The sequence below is a fragment of the Tarenaya hassleriana genome, unplaced genomic scaffold (genome assembly GCF_000463585.1).
Source record: "Tarenaya hassleriana unplaced genomic scaffold, ASM46358v1 Cleome68, whole genome shotgun sequence".
Lineage (NCBI taxonomy): Eukaryota > Viridiplantae > Streptophyta > Magnoliopsida > Brassicales > Cleomaceae > Tarenaya > Tarenaya hassleriana.
The window spans coordinates 580253-597774 of NW_010969347.1; the positions used below are offsets into that span (position 1 = coordinate 580253).

At 38.2% G+C, this 17522-nt stretch overlaps 1 protein-coding gene across 2 annotated transcripts; it reads left to right on the forward strand.

The window, feature by feature from the left end:
* Positions 1-6740: 6740 nt before the first annotated feature.
* On the forward strand, positions 6741-17116 carry LOC104800351 (autophagy-related protein 2). Of its 2 annotated transcripts, none has more exons than XM_010523145.2 (14): positions 6741-7146; positions 7724-8715; positions 8959-9107; positions 9529-9677; positions 9761-12850; positions 12941-13053; positions 13701-13902; positions 14494-14607; positions 14686-14793; positions 14897-15029; positions 15520-15716; positions 15884-16080; positions 16399-16486; positions 16846-17116. In XM_010523145.2, the coding sequence occupies exons 1-13, from the start codon at positions 6940-6942 to the stop codon at positions 16469-16471; spliced, it is 5724 nt and encodes a 1907-aa protein (XP_010521447.1). In that variant the 5' UTR covers positions 6741-6939; the 3' UTR covers positions 16472-16486; positions 16846-17116. The 2 variants fall into 2 exon arrangements, with proteins under 2 accessions (XP_010521447.1, XP_010521448.1); XM_010523146.2 differs by lacking the exon at positions 16846-17116 and adding an exon at positions 16724-16839.
* The last annotated feature ends 406 nt before the right edge of the window (positions 17117-17522 follow it).

Below are 17522 nucleotides of genomic sequence, written 5' to 3' on the forward strand. Positions count from 1 at the left end.
ATTATGTACATGCTTCTTGAACACCATCGTCGGGAGAGCCTTGGTGAACATGTCTGCTGCATTGTCACATGATCGTACATATCTGACTTCAATCTCCTTATTCTTTTCAAGCTCCTAGGTATATGCGAAGAACTTCGGGGGAATATGTTTTGTTTTATCACTTTTGATGAATCCTTCCTTAGTCTGTGCAACGCACACAGCATTGTCTTCAAACAATATTGTTGGTGTCGGGACTGTGTGAAATAGATGATGTTCGTCTATAGTGCGGCCACACATTTCTACAGTCTCGCTCACACGAGGGGCCCAGCGATATCTCTCTCTTTTACGAGAGGTGCAAATTCCGTCTTGACTATCTACAATCCAGCACATGATTCGTTTCGTACCTGATACACGCCTTTATAGTCCTCCTATTACGCAGGACATTTGACGTATTCAAAGTATGCAACTCCTCATGTTGGATTCCGTAGATATCTCAGGTCTTAGGATCCAATCATGGAACCGTCATATGAGATTCAAGTTATGACGCTAGTCCATGTGACAATCTCATGCGGGTCAATCCAGTATTCCGTTCTCCAACAAATACCTATGATTGTGACCGTATCCAATACCTATCATCATCTATATGATCATCAATCACACATCATACTAGTCTTAGTATATCATTATTCTCATAATGACATATGACTAGAGAGTTTAGTATTGTTCATAATAATACATGGATTTCATAACATATTAAGTATGCACAACATGTAATGAATAAAACACTCATCCATAAAACCATAGAAAGTGTCAATAAATCAAATGTATTATAAAAAAGCTCATGCAACAGTTCATCATAGAGCACTAAACCAATAGTGAGACTTTACCTCGGAGGGCCGGAGTAAAGCCGAGCGTGTGTTTGTAGCGTGGATTGAGGTGATATCCCGATGATTGCGTTGTTTGAGATCTCCTCTTTATGATTCCCGATCCGGGTCGAGTTTCATATTGAGAAGACATGATTGTGATTGGTCGCCTATGGGCAGAGCTTGGAGCCGATGATACACATGATAGTCTTGAGCGATTCGGCTATCCCGGTGTTGAGGAAATCTTACGGTTACTCTGTGACCGTGCCAACATTCCACTAGCTATGGAGCGGGTTCGGGATTGAGTGATTCTCCCGGCAGAGACTGGCATACATTTACCCGTGACTCGGGATTGAGCGATTCTCCCGACGAGGTTATGCGGAAATACTCTGAAAGACTTGAGCTCGGGTCTGATGAGCTTTTCCGTGGCATGGCCGATGAGAGGTTGCCAGTGTTGACTGACTTCGCTCGATATAGTCGGTGGTGGCCTGGAGGAGGCACCTAGCGCTCTGGTATCGAGAGGTGACATCGATATCAAAGGTGATGGTTGATGTGATACGTTTTTATGGAGTGTTGGGTACTGGGTTGTCGTATCTTTACTATTCCGGCGTCGGCCGAGGAGAGCGGGGGATTGTGCATTGCACATGGAGAGTTTTACCTACGCGTGTGATGCACCCGTAGAGATGATTTGACGGTATCGTTGTTACTGATAGACCCGACGGGTCGAGCTATGACTTGTATACATGTCCTGGACTGGTAATACCAGATCCGTATGTTATCCTTTATGTGTGATGCACATAGAGACGATTTGACGGTTATGTCCGATGACTTGTCATCCGGACTATTTGTGGTTGATATATGATTCCTTGTTGGTTGAGTGGACTTTGTTTTATGACATGTGGTGTGTATATATGTTATACACATATATATAGTGCGTGTATAATATTGTTTGTGCTTAGCCATTTGCAATTTGAGTATGATCTTCGGGTTTAACCCGAAGTACTCACTAAGCATATAACTTGGGACGTTGTTATGCAACGTTTCAGCTCGAGATAGTGCAAAGAGAAGCGTTGGATGGATACAGCGGCGCCAAAAGTGCGAAGAGGAAGACCGAGAAGATTTAGGTTAGAGTTACGCAGATTCCTGTTTCAAAAAGATTGGTAGTATCGATTACGAGTTTTATATTTCACGATAGTTACACTACCGTATTTGTATTTGTCTCCACTGCATACTTATATAAACTGAGAATTTTTAAATCCCGTGTATTTTCGATAATTTTATTTATTATATTGTTGTCCATGTGGTGCAACTCGTGATTTTCGCGGGACACGGGTTTCGGGTGTCACAGCGTTCCTCTGAATCAAGCATTTCATTTTTCTTGGACCCTTTGCTCTTTCGGAGGTTTTGGTCTTTAGAACTAATAGGTCGTCCACGCTTCAGGCGTGTTTTGGAATCGTTTTTCGAATTTTCTTTCGTTTGTTCTTTTGGACTTTCAATCTGAGCATGAACATTTGCAGCATCTATATATGATCTTGTTACGCTAGTTGTATCTATAAATGCATCAGGTAACTGATTTGCAGCATTCTGCAAATGTATAATCTTTTGAACTTTTAGTTCTCGTTGTTTTGCTGGAGGATCAAGATGGGATAATGATGGTGTACACCAATTAAGATCATTTCTATTTTCCACCATTCTATGATTTTCTCCCCCTAATGGTGGGAATTCATATTCATTAAAGGTGGGATAATGATGGTGTACACCAATTAAGATCATTTCCATTTTTCACCATTCTATGATTTTCTCCCCCTAATGGTGGGAATTCATTTTCATTAAAATGACAATCAGTAAAATGAGCCGTAAAAACATCTCCAGTTTGTGGCTCAAAATATCATATAATGGATGGCGAATCGTACCCATATATTCCAAGTCTCCTTTGTGGTCTCATTTTTGTACGTTGTGGTGGAGCAATCGGGACATATACTGCGCATCTGAATATTTTGAGATGCGATATATAAGATTCTTGACCAAATGTTAATTGTAATGGAGAATACTTATGATATGCATTTGGGCTGATACGAATAAGTGATGTAGCATGCAAAATAACATGACCCCAGATAGAAATGGGTAATTTTGTTTTCATTGTCAATGGTCTGTCAATAAGCTAGAATCGTTTGATTAATGACTCTGGCAACCCATTATGTGTATGAACGTGTGCTACTGAGTGTTCAACATCAATACCCATTGCTACACAGTAACCATCAAAAGCTTGTGATGTAAATTCTCCAGTATTATCAAGTCTCACTTTCTTGATCGAGTACTCTGGTAACTGTGCCCTTAGTTTAATTATTTGGACTAAGAATCGGGCAAATGCTAGATTACGCGATGATAAAAGGCATACATGCGACCATCTACTTGAAGCGGGTCCACAGATATCACCATGAATTCTTTCTAAAAATGATTCATACCGATTTTAACTTGTGATTGTCTAATTATTAATTTTCTTTTAGATTATGTATCACAAGAAAGCTCATCCGATTGAAAAATCTTCTGGTTTTTCAGTGGGTGGCCATAAGAGTTTTCGATAATTTTTCTCATCATAATGGCACCAGGGTGACCCAATCGATCATGCCAAACTTGAACGTATCAGTAAACTTCTGATTTATTATGATCTGTAATTCAATCACATTGATATTAATATAATATAATCCCGAGGATAGAGTGGGTAATTTTTTTAACACACACTTTTGTCCCGAATTGATTGAGGTGAAATATAAATACTCAGTGTCATCCTCATTCATGGTTTCAATATGATATCCATTTTGTCGGATATCTTTAAAACTCAATAAATTTCTTTGGGACTTGGAGGAAAATAATGCATATTTTACTATAAATTTTGTTCCTCCTGGCATAATGAAATCAACTCTTCCGGAGCCTTCGATTATTTTTCTATTTCCAGATATAGTAGTAACATTTCCTTTGTTTATTCTCAGATTCGAGAAATATTTTTTTGTCTTTCAGTATTGTATATGTTGTAGCACTATCTGCCAAACATATATCTCCTCCTCGGTCCGCAGTTTTGGTCATATTCGTTTTCTATTCAAGGACAAAACAACATGACAAACATTAAAAAAATAGATATATTAATAATGTATAATGTCATTACTAACTTATGAAGCAAAAATAGTGATATAAAGTACAACAACATATCATGAAATTATTTATCCATGAGAATACATATGTAGATAATATTGATTATATGAAGTATGTAATCATTTATATTGTTTTTATTCATAACCGGCTCCATCTTCAGGATGGACAAAAATATCAGCGAGGTCCATGTGTGCAAAGTCCTTAGCACCACTAGCATCATCATCATAATCACTCATGACATGATTGGTCTCGATGTCTTTCCCTTTTGTTTCTTTAATCGACTTTTGGTAAAGGTCCACCAGATGTTTAGCGGTGCGACAAGTACGCGATCAATGTCCCGTCATTCCACACCGGTGGCATGTACTTTCTTTCATCCTCTTGTTTGGATGACTATATGCTCCCTCTTTATTATTGTTAAAATTATGATTTTGGGATGAGTTTCCTTGACCACCTCCTCTGTTCCAACTTTGGTTAGCACCACGACCGCGTCCTCGGCCTCGGCCTCAGCCTCTACCTCGAAAATAACCACGTTATCGACCATTATAAGACATAACATTCACTATAGGGAATGATGTTTTTTCTGTATCATTGGAATGGTTTGTTTTCTGTAGCATTCGCTTCAGGGAATGGTACAGATCCAGACGGTCGTGATGCGTGGTTTTTCATTAACAGCTCATTATTTTGTTCGGCCAATAAGAGACATGATAAAAGTTGTGAATATTTTGTATACCCTTTTTCTCGATATTGTTATTGGAGTATAATATTCGATGCATGCATTGTTGAGAAAGTTTTCTCCAACATCTCATTTTCAGTGACTGTTTCTCCACATAATTTTAGAATCGAAGTGATTCGGTACATTGCCGAGTTATATTCACTGACATTCTTGAAATCTTGAAATTGGAGGTGTATCCATTCATATTTTGTCTTGGGGAGGATCACCATTTTTTGATGATCAAAATGGTATTTTAATTTTAATTAAATATCTGCAGGATTTTTTATTGTCAAATATTCCTTTTTCAGATCATCATGAAGATGATGTCGCAGTAATATCAGTGCCTTTGCTTTATTCTCGTTTGATGCACTTTTTTCTTTAATGGTGGTACCAAGACCTTTTGATTCGAGATGCAGCTCAGTATCCAACTGTCATGATAAATAATTATTTTCTGATATGTCGAGGACCTCAAACTCGATATTTGTCATTCTTTCCATTATGACTAAACAAAAAAATAAGTCATATATTAGCTTTATTCATTATCATGGATAATACAATAAGTCATATATTAGCTTTATTCATTATCATGGATATTAGTAATACGCAAACGAGAGGTAAGACCAAAATAAAAATGGATCGGGATTTTTGTCGAAAAAAATACAACGTTGCTGCTAAAACTGCTAGAACAAAGAGAATTTTAATAAAATTCATCTTGAGAGATTTTTTTTTCGTGGGAGAAGAGAAGAGAATGAGATGATTTGGTGTGAGTTGTTTAAGTGAATGAATGTATTTATATGGTAAAATTTACTATTCTTAACCGTAGGGGAGGAGCCAAAATTTGATTTTTTTAGATATAACCGTTGGAAAAAAATAAATTTAAAAAAAATATAAATGATTTTATCAATTTATATTATAAAACTATACATAGAAAAATAATTTATCAAAACGAATTGTTAAATTATTTTATAAAATTAATTGATCATATTATGTATTAATTAATTATTGAGAAATCAAATAATTTATAATCAATTTATCCTTATATGAAAAAATTTATAAATCTTTATTTGTAAATTTTATTACTAATATATATATATATATCGAATGAGCCTACAGGATCACACACACAGGAAAGGACGAATGCGCGAGAAGAGACGAGAAAATCCCGGTGGAGCAGAGGCCAGACCGACTATATATTTATTTATTTTTAGATTAAGTTAAAAAAAATTCGTATAAATAACAATCAATAAATTTATATTATATATGATAATTCAGGCGGCATAGCCGTCCAATAACAAATAAATAATTAAGGCTGCATGGCCGTTCAAATTAATAATTAAGGTGGCACATCCGTCCAATAATGAATAAATATTTAAGGCGGCATAGCCGTCTAGATTAATAATTAAGGCGGCATAGCCGTCCATGAATAATAATCGAGGCGACATAGCCGTCCATAAATTAATTATAAAGAATATCGTTATTCATATATAACTTGGGGCTAATTCTACTCAAACATCTGAATACATGTATATATAAGAACAAAAATATTAGTATTAAAAATAAGTTATCTTACCTTTAATTGTGGAAGAGCGCTCGTGCTGATAACGTGTTATGAAATCGGAAGAAATATTAATGACCCGAATATTAGATCGTTAACTATAATCAAAAACTGTATTTTAGGAGAATAGAAAAGAATATATTTTTTATTACTCTTTCTTTTGAAAGTGTACAAATGGAGTAATCCAAACGGTCTATTTATAGAAATTTCTAAGTTACTATTTATGTATACAGTCGGTGTGAACAGTAACCGTATATATGAACTATAAGTCGGTGTGAACAGTGTGAACAGTAACGGTAAATATATATTTTATTTATAACCGTAGCAACATTTTCTCCAATCGAATAATTTAGAAACCGATGTGGAAAACCAGTTTAACCGAACCAAAAACCTAATTATCCATCCGTACCAAACCGGCTTAAATTGTGGTTTCAATTTGAAAATTAAATAAAAAAACAAAATTGAGTAGGAGAGAAATTCATTCCCGACACGGAAAGGGAAAATCATCGATGAAAGTCTTCGACTCAGTTTCATATTCTATCTCTTTTGTGAAATCTCTCTATCAGGATTCCCAATTCCGGCAAACTACTAACCCTAATTTCATCCTCCGGGAAACCCTATTCACATAGCTGGACTGGGTTTTTCTAATTCGCCAGAGAGGGTTTCAACCGACGGTGATCATGGTGTTTCCGTGGAACATTGCTAAATCGGCGGAGGCAGTGTTCTCGAGATGGGCGGTGAAAAGGGTTTGCAAGTTTTTGCTGAAGAAAAAATTGGGGAAGTTTATACTGGGTGATATCGACCTTGACCAGCTCGATGTTCAGCTCAGGGATGGAACAATTCAGCTCTTCGATCTCGCTATCAACGTTGATTATCTGAATGAGAAGGTTATCTTCTTCCCCTGTGTCTTGTCTGTTTTCGGTTTATGTTTCAAATTGGAATTTTGGCTGAAAGTGTTAAGTGTTCAGTTTGGAACTAGTAACTGAGAAATCTGGAATGTTGGCGTTTGGTGCGGTGGTTGAGAAGGTGGAAGAACTGAGTTCTATAAATGTTTTAAATCGAAGTTCAATGGTCGCGATTCTAATCCTGATGAACTGAAATGCTTTCTTAGTTGTTTTTGGTGAGAGTTCAATGACTAATTTCTCCATAAAGGTATGGTTTCGAGCAAGGTGGAAGCGGTGAATGGGATAAAGGCTGTTTTCTTCTAGCCGAGGAAATGCATGTATGAAATGTGGGTAGATATTTCTGGAATTCTCAGTTAAGTCGCGGGGTATTGGGTCTCGTGTGGCATGAACAGCTGCATATCAGTGTCTGCTAAACAAGTTTTTTGGTTTCCATGTTGTAGATAATAGATATCTTAGATTCGAGGCTTAGAATTTCTCTTTTAATTTGTTAATAATTAATGGAAAATAGTTGATCTTGACTTGACCTTCCCCTTCCTTCTCATTCTTCTTTTGATCCCAGTTCGATGCCCCACTGCTCATAAAGGAAGGTTCAATTGGGTCTCTACTAGTTAAAATGCCTTGGAAGAGTAAAGGTTGTCAAGTTGAGGTGGATGAACTTGAGCTTGTTCTGGCGCCCCGTTTGGAGAGTAATGCATCATCATCTGTAAATGAAGCTAGCACCTCCACTTCTACCACAGTAGCTTCACATAGCATACGCCTTGAGCTAAGAAAGCACGAGAATGAATTTTCGGGGAATACTGTTAAATCTGCATCTATTGATGTTCACGAAGGCGTTAAGATGATTGCAAAGATAGTAAAATGGTTTCTTACGAGCTTTCATGTAAGAATCAAAAAGCTGATAATTGCATTTGATCCTTGTTTTCCCAAAGAACAGAACAAGGCAGGTCCACGCCCAGAGTTGGTGTTTAGAATGTCGGAGATAGAATGTGGAATATGTGCTTCGGAGGATCATGTTTCTACTAATGGAGTTGGTGGTGATAATTTCCTTGATATAAGTCGACTTACAAACTGTGTCAAGTTCCAAGGGGCTGTTCTTGAACTTCTACAAATGGATGTTGATAATGATGATAAAACTTGTGGCATGAAAACATCAAATGTTGTGACTTCGATCATGACAGGCAAAGGAGGTGGCTTTTCAGGGTGTTTGAATTTGAGTATACCTTGGAGACATGGTTCCTTGGATATTCGTAAGGTGGATGCTGATCTATGTATTGATCCTGTTGAAGTACGGTTTCAGCCGGCCACGATTAAATGGTTCTTATGGTCATGGGAAAGCTTCATGAGTTTGGACTTGGACTGTTGTCTCTCAGTTTCTCAATTTAATTCATCAGGAGATTCACCTTCAATGCCAACCAATAAACCGGTATCCTCATCAGGTGGCCAAGCTTTTGGGGATAAAACTACAGTGTCAGGGTTACAGTTCATACCAGATTGGTTTCTATCTACTGTTAGTGAGAAAGAAGACGATGGAGAAGTAGATCTTGGAGCAAGGTATGAAGTGCTTCTCTAGCAAACAAGATTTTTTTGTACGAAGTGTTTGAAAGATAGTGCATCCAGTTGTTTAACTTATCTTTGTCACCATTGGTTGGAATCTGCGTTTGTCTAGTGTTTTTTTCTGCAAGGATTGTTATTAGCCAAAGTTAATCCGATAGGTTTTACTGTCGCTTCTAGATTCGTCGGCCAAATTCATCCTGGTGCTTATAAAAATCACTTATCTCTTTTTATGTTCTTCAGTGTGGACCAGTTCTTTGAATGTTTTGATGTAATGAGGAGTTACCATTCAGCTTTTGGAAGCCACGGAATGTGGAATTGGACATCTTCTGTTTTCACAGCAATCAGCGCTGCGTCTAGCCTTGCTTCGGGGTCTCTTTATCTTCCTTCTGGTATTAGTTTATCTTTCATATATTTGTATTATACTTATTGGGTTGTACAGATTTCCTTATGAATTTCACCAGTAGTCACTTTGACTGAAGCGAGTTATATAATTTAAGTTCCATGTGATTCTGGGCTGTTTTGTTGCTTCATGTTTTTGTTTTACCAAATTTTTTTTCCCCTGGCATAAGCATGTACAAATAAGTTCTGTATCTTGCTATCTAAGAACGTTTTGTTTACTTGTACACTCTCTAGCTCATACTTGGTTTGACACTTATATATTATTTTACGAGGCTTTGCATTAATCCTCGCTGTAAATCCTCTATATTGCTTACTCCCTTTACTTGAACTGAATTTTTTGTTCTTTTTGCATGTGTTTTGTGACCATTTCATTTACATGTGAATGCAACCCTTTTATTCTCATGTTTACAGAACAGCAGCATGTTGAAACCAGCTTTAAAGTCTCCTTTGTTGGAATTTCCATGGTGCTGTTTTTCCAAGATGAAGACAGCTGGAAGGAAGATTGCGCGGATGTCCATTACGTGGGCGCAGAATGCAGGGATATTTCTGCCTCTGTTCAGGTAATTACTTTGACAGGATTGTGTTTCCTCCTCTTGCTTCTTATTGTCAAGATTTGGCTTACGATATTTGATAAGGTAAACAGGTATGTCCTCATGATATGAGGTTACAAGGAGGAGTGAGCAGCATTGAGATCGCCGACTATTGCCATGCAGGAAATACCCGTGATACGGCTAATATTGAATACAGAACAAGTTTGATAAAAAATTTACAAGCTGAGGTTCAGAGTACTCTTCCTTCATTTGCCTCATCTGATGGAAATGCTGCCTCAAATAATTTAAGTGAGATAGTTTCTGATGGGTTCCTGTCTCGTAACAAAGGTTTTGCTGTCAAGACACTATTGGTTAAAGCTGCAGGGGGTGATGGGCTTCGGTTTAATTTCAACTCTCAATCATCAGATGGAACCTCGGGAGGACCAAAATCATTTTCCTTGACTTTACCATCCACAACATTATGGTTGAACCTTCATTCAGTAAAAATGTTGGCAGATCTTTTGAATGATGTGGCAGAATCTAGTCCCGAAATTAGTCACAAACGGAATCAGTTATGCAATGGGAATGATGGATCTTCCTTTACGTGCATTAAAGCCTCTTCCAAATCTGAAAGGTTACGAGGTAATGTGTCGATCGTGAATGTTCGAGTGATGCTGTGCTTCCCTTTCGAGAGCCATTCTGGAAAGGTATGCAGCTCTTTCTGGGAAGAATTTGTTGTTCTCGACTTATCTTCGTCATTTGCTTCTCATAAAAACAAAATTGAAGATGGAAGTCCAGAAGGAATGTATTTTAACTCAGCTGCTCGTTCCATATGCATTAGTGTTGGTGATGCTAGCATTTACTTGGTCACTTCGGACCTTAAAGATGCTGAAACCAATTCATGCAGCATGCCAAGAACATTCTCAGCGTATAGGATTCTGGATACCTGCAATAGAACTAGTAACCAACTTTCTACCATTAGTATGTATTGGCAAGATAGTCCTGTTGCTGGACCTTGGTTAGTGAAGAGAGCTAAGATCTTGGCTACTCAGGAGGAATCCATGCAAACGAATAAATCTGGGGGAAACGGCCTCGAGTTTGCTGCTGTTACTTCTGCAAAAGATCAGGAAGACATTTATTCTCAAACCAGAAAAGAAATCGCTCTGGCTTCTTCATTCTGTCTCTACGTTCATTTGTTTCCTCTTACTATCCATTTAGACAGTTTGCAATACAGCAGCTTATGTAGTGTCCTAGACCAGATAAAGGTTTGTCAATCCAGTATGGCAGGCAACACGACTACTAAGACAGAGGAATCTGCTGTGCCGCAAACATCTCTTATTGTGGAGTGTGATTCCCTTGAGATTTTGGTCATGCCGGAAGCAAAGAAGGACATAAAAAAACAGCTTCAGAGTGAGATTCCTGGGTCATGGGTTCAGTTAAAACTGAGGGTCCAGAAGTTTAATCTTATGTCTGTCTCAAATCTCAGCACTACTTGTGGTGCTGATTTCTTTTGGTTAGCCCATGGGGAAGGCAAGTTATGGGGTTCTGTCACAGATCGGCCTTGTCAAGACCTTCTTCTGATTTCGTGTAGCAACTCTGCAATCAAACGTGGTAATGGTGGAGGTTCAAATGCCTTGTCATCTAGGTTGGCTGGCCTGGATATTGTACATTTGCGGGACCCAAAAATCTGCCATGATTATTTGTCTGTATCTATGAGGTGCAGTACAATTGTAGCCGCAGGTGGACGTCTGGATTGGATAGAAGTGGCCTCTTCCTTTTTCATCTTGCCTTCTGTAGAAACAGAACAAGTTGTTGACAGGGATTCACTAGGAATGAATTCTAGTTCATCTAGTAGCTCCTCGTTTATGCTTAGTCTGGTCGATGTTGGTTTGAGCTATGAGCCCCACTTTGAGGATCTGGATGCTTTACATCAATCAAGTGACACATGGATTGCGTGTCTGCTTGCTGCATCTTCTCTTAGCCTCTCAAATACTAGCCTGGTCAATTCCAAAAAAAATGATTATAGAATTAGGGTTCAAGATCTTGGGCTTCTTCTGTCTGTGGTTTCAGACCCTGACAGGCTTGTTGGAATTTACAGTGCACAGTATCTTCATGAGACTGGCTATGTTAAAGTTGCTCAGGAGGCTCTCATCGAAGCTATTCTGAGAAGTAACTCTGAAAATGACCTCCTCTGGGAGTTGGAATGTTCCAAGTCTCATTTGTTGATCGAAACCTGCAGTGACACAACATCTGGTCTGATTCGGTTGGCTACTCAACTCCAGCAGTTACTTGCTCCTGATTTGGAGGAATCAGCTGCACACTTGCAGACTCGATGGGACAACATCCAGCAGGCACATGCTAAGAGTGGTTTTGATTCTAGAGATCATATCTGTAGCTTTGCGTCAAGTTCCGAAATTCAAAATTCAAGTTTACATGTAGCGACTGAATCTAGCGTCACAGGTTTGATGGATGAAATCAATGAAGATGCTTTCGCCTTTGATGCAAATTCTACCAGTATGTGTGACTCTTTGGGATATCAAAATAATTCCATGTCGTCTGATGAAAGCTGTCAGGGGAAGGCATTAATACTTGAAACTTCTCAAACACTCTCTGACCCATTTATTTGTGGGTCATCGTCTGGAATAAAACCAGAAAGCAACCAAAAATTTCTTGAAAGAGATAGCTTGCCTGAACTTATTGAGAACTACTGTTTGTCCGAGTTCCATCCATTGTCAGAGCTTCCTCAAGAAGGGGATTCATCGGGGGTACAATTGGTTCTTGAGGCAGATTTCAAGAGAGGAAACTCTGGGTGGTATGATGACACGTCTTTAAGAATCTTGGAAGATCATGTTTCCAAAGCAACTGAAGAAGATTGTGAGGAACATATTCTGGATGGAAATTCTTCTCTTTTTGAGTCAACATCATGTTCTGAGGGAAGTGCCATTGGACGTGTCCTTCTGACAAACATCAACCTCAAATGGAGAATGTACTCTGGCATTGATTGGCATGATTCTAGGAAGAAAGGTGAGACGTATAGAAATGTGAAGGGCAGGGATACAACTGCTTGTCTTGAGCTTGAATTATCTGGGATGCAATTCCTATATGAAATCTTTCCAGCTGGCAAAATATGTACATCTGAACTCTCTCTCGTTCTCCAAGATTTTTATCTTTATGATAGAAGCAAAGCTGCACCTTGGGCATTGGTAATTTGAGATAATCACTCTATCTTAATATGATTGATATTAGAAATGCCAAAATAGATGTTTTAACGTGGTTTCCTCTTGAATTTAAAGGTCTTTGGATACTACAACTCAAAAGATCACCCAAGAGAAACCTCTTCAAAGGTATTCAAGCTAGACTTAAAAGCTGTCAGACCTGACCCTCAAACCCCCCTTGAGGAATACAGGTATGCAGTATTTTTTTATTTTCATTTTCTTGTACTCACTATTTCGTTTAGATCTTTGAAAGATTAGTTTGAATTTGATGTCCTTTAAAATTTGGTGAAGTTGCATGTGTTATTGGATTTTCGATCATTTTATTCTCGGCTTCGGTATCCAACATTTTAAAATTACATTCATGTCTTTATTATCTTCAATAGTAAAATCAGTTTCATTGAAAACATTTTCAAAAAATAGTTACGGTCCATTTTTCCGTGAAAAATAGACATATTCATATAGAAAAGCTCTGTCCACATCCTCCCATTTGACTTAATGGGAGGGTAAGCTGAAGTTACTCAGTTTTACTAATTATTTTGTTGGGTTTGGTGATCCCACATAGTTCAAATACTAAGAATATAATGTTTTAGCAAAATTATCCTAAAAACATGATTCTAAATGTTGAGGTAGACTTCCAGCAACAAATGCTTTGATGCTCTCTTCATAGGCATGAAGGATGTTCTCTTTGCTAGTTATAATATTCTTTTTATTTTGTTAAAGTCTGGTTCTTCTTTGTGTCTTTTCGATGAAACTCTGTGATATCCATAGAATAGTTACCACATTATGGTTGATGCCATTATTATTATTATTCTTTTCTTGTAAATCTTTTGCCTCCCAGGTTGCGTGCTGCCTTCCTCCCTTTGCTGTTGCATCTTCATCAAAGTCAAGTGGATTTCCTCATCAGCTTCTTCGGTGCAAACAGCACAGAAAAGCCAGTAGGTTCTGTTGATGATTCAGGTGCTTTCACTTCGTCTGTTGTAAGAAGTGATTCTATTAGAGGACATAATATTATAGAAGAAGCTCTTCTTCCATACTTCCAGGTAAGCAAAGCCATTTTTCCTAGTAAGAGAGTGTGACATTGAAGATGCCTTCACATTTTAATGTCCTAGAGTTAGATCAAATCACACTGAAATGAACGGAGATTAATAATATCGATTGTCATTTGAGCTGACTTGGCTCAACAGTAAACCCACTTGTTGTGGGTTTTGAGGTCACGGGTTCGAATAAGCCTCTCTGCATAAAAGCAGGGTAAGACTGCCTGCCTAGTATATTCCCTTCCCCAGCACCCGCACTATGTGGGGATTCGAACTGGGTTGGGTTGGTCCTTTATCTGAAGTGACTGTTAGAGGGAAAATGGTTGAAGGCGGTGGTAGTGGTACTGTACTCGCCCTTGTATTTTTCTTTTCTAAGCTGCATCAGATGATTTATTATCTAACCCTTCCATCCTGTTCGGTTTGATGTTTCCAGAAGAGATTGCTAAACATACTTAGCTTAGCTGACCGGATAAACATAGGCATTCTTGTCATTTCCACGATTTTAACTGATGTCTGGACTCTGGAAATTGGGACTGCATTTTCTGGAGTTTGCTCTTCTTAAATTGTTATCTCTGACAGATGAAGTTCCTTTTTCAGAAATTTGACGTATGGCCAGTTACGGTTCGGGTTGACTACAGTCCTCATCATGTTGATTTAGCAGCATTGACAGGAGGAAAATATGCAGAGCTTGTAAACCTTGTTCCCTGGAAGGTGAGAAACTATATTTCTAGTATCACGTGGTTTCGTGGTTTGGACAGCATGTACTCATTTGAAGAGAAAACTGTGCAGGGAATTGAACTTAAGCTCAAACATGTACATGCCGCTGGAATCTATGGTTGGGGCAATGTATGCGAGACTATTCTTGGGGAATGGTTAGAAGATATATCACAAAATCAGGTTCGTTTTTTCAAATTTTCCTGTCTTGTGCATATCCATAATCTTTAATCCTTTAAAATGTTTTAGACATCAGATTTCCCATGTTATTTTATTACGTTTTCAGGTTCATAAATTACTGAAGGGGATACCAACAGTTAGATCACTTTCTGCTCTATATGCTGCTGTTGCCAAGCTAGTCTCTTCACCGGTCGAAAGTTACAGAAAAGATCAGAGGCTTGTAAAGGGAGTGCAAAGAGGTAAAGTCTCATCCTGAAATGCATTCATTCTTCTCTTCCTTTTGTCTTTTTTTGGTTTCTGCTAATCAGGAAATTGTTCACTTATAATGAACTAATGGGAATGGGACATCATTTGTGGCATGCATTATCACGTCTTATGATTTACCTGTTGGGAATGGAAAAGTTGCTTTCAGTATGGCAATATGCCATTGAAAATTGATATGTCCATGGAACCTCTTTATGTTGGAATTTGATATGCCTAATGGATGTCGAAATTTCTCACTAACAAGGTGCATCACGTCCACTATGATGGCTGCATCTTTCCGCATCATCTGCTTCAGTGTCTTGTTTATGTTCCTACTAATTTACGTTCATGGGATAAACATGTGTTAACTGATATGTGCTTCCGATCTATCTAAATTTCAACCATAAATTTCCCAATGGTTTTGTATTCTTCACTTCAGTGGGCATTACCAGGCAGCGTGATTGATAATGATTTGGCTATTTTCAGGTACTATTGCATTCCTCAGAAGCATATCACTTGAAGCTGTTGGACTTGGGGTTCACTTGGCAGCAGGGGCTCATGATATCTTGCTGAGAGCAGAGTACGTCCTTGCTAGTGCCCCATCACCCCCACAGACACAAGGCAAGACAAAAGCAAATGTCAGACATAATCAGCCTAGAAATGCCCGGCAAGGCATGCTTCAGGTGAATATACGAGCCCTGCCTCTCTGGCTGAGTGATATGCTGTCTAGGTCACATGCAAAAAGATTTCATGAACATCTTGAGTTTTTTTTGGGTTGGGTTCTGTCCAAAATATATAATTCTACTTGCTCTTCTTGGATCAATGTACTTACATGGTTGAAATTTAATAGGCTTGTGAGAGTATAAGTGATGGCCTGGGGAAATCTGCTTCTGCTTTGGTCCGTAGACCTCTTAAGAAATATCAACGTGGAGATGGTGCGGCTTCAGCTTTGGCAACAGCTGTTCAGGGAGTTCCAACAGCTGCTTTAGCTCCCGCTTCAGCTTGCGCAAGGGCTGTCCATAGTGCTCTTGTTGGCGTCAGAAATAGGTCAGTTCCTATAATCTAATTAAAACTTTTCCAAACAGCTCTGTGATACACTCCTGAATCTAGGCTTTTAGTTTATTTGGCTTTATCTTTTATGGACTTTAGATATTTGATAACATTATGGGGAAATTTTGGGTATTTGTCAATTTTCCTCAGCTCTACTTATTGTATCTGGTAATAAAAGAGAAGTTTTCCCGTTTAATGAAATTATCAGAGAATTGATCAGAAAATAGAGGTCGAATACTATTCCCAACTGTAGTCCGACGCTGCAAAGCGAAAGTGTCCGTTACTATCTTATTCCGGGGATGTCTTTGCCTGCAGTCTTGATCCTGAACATAAAAAGGAGTCCATGGAAAAGTATTTAGGCCCAGATAAGCGAAGGAATCAAGACTAACACGGACAACGCTAGGTAATATCTCATCACACTCTCGCCTTTCTGTATTTCGAAATGGGGTTTTCCATCCAGTCAACTAGTCATCTTGCATTTCGAGTAGCCAATTCGTCTTTTGATTATCAATGTTGGTTAGACTAGTAATCTCATCAGTAGCTTAGTTAGTTCCTGCATATTCTACTTCTTCTTAGCATATTGATTGGAATTCGTTCTATAGTGCGTCGTCTTTGTTGGTAAAATCTCATGCTTGTGCAGTTGTCTACTCATTTACTGGTTGCGTTCAAGCGAAGGAGATAAAGTCGCGTAGAAACCAGCCGAATTCATATCAGGTGCGTTGTGTTGCCAGTCAGTTCTGATGTGTTTGCTTCTCCTTGCAGGTGAATAGGTGAATAGGGCGATTGGATTACATTCTTTCCCCGTCTTGAGAAAAGCCAGAGATGGGTAAATTTTGTACAAAATCCAAAAAACAATACACATATATAAAAATACGGATCATAGAGAGTAGTGTGGTTCTGTGGATATGATATTGATCTTTATGACTCGATTGTATATTTAATCCATCTCGTTTGCAGAATGAGCGAATTGTACAGTTTGTCTCTTTTATTCTTTTTGAATAAGAGGAAATGTAAAAAGGTTTTGCCCACGAAATGTGTTTTCACTTGGTGCTATTTTTGGTGGTTTCTTGTGAGCCAAGTCATTTGCTGTGATGGAAAACCACTCTTATATCTAATTCACTGAGTTGGATGGTCCAAACCATAAATGATGAAAAATAACAAGTACAAAACTAGATTAAAAAGAAAAGGGGGGGATTAAATTACGAGTCACAATACTTTTTGTACATTAAAAGAACCATGGAAACGGTGATGGGTAAATTACGAGTCACAATAAATAAGAAAAAAATATATTAAACTGAACATTGTGCGTGAACCCATTAGATTTTTTTCTGGAATTCCAATGCAAATCCTTATCTGTTGCCAAACCTTAAACTACATGATTTATTTGTTCAGACTCCATCACGGTTTCAACTGGTCAAACGGGAGCACAAATCATTTGT

Coding starts and splice junctions, on each gene's coding strand:
- LOC104800351 (XM_010523145.2), top strand. CDS start 6,940: ATGGTGTTTCCGTGGAACATTGCTAAATCGGCGGAGGCAGTGTTCTCG. Junction 13,903..14,493: donor CTCTTCTTCCATACTTCCAG/GTAAGCAAAGCC, acceptor TTCCTTTTTCAG/AAATTTGACGTATGGCCAGT. Junction 15,030..15,519: donor TGTAAAGGGAGTGCAAAGAG/GTAAAGTCTCAT, acceptor GGCTATTTTCAG/GTACTATTGCATTCCTCAGA.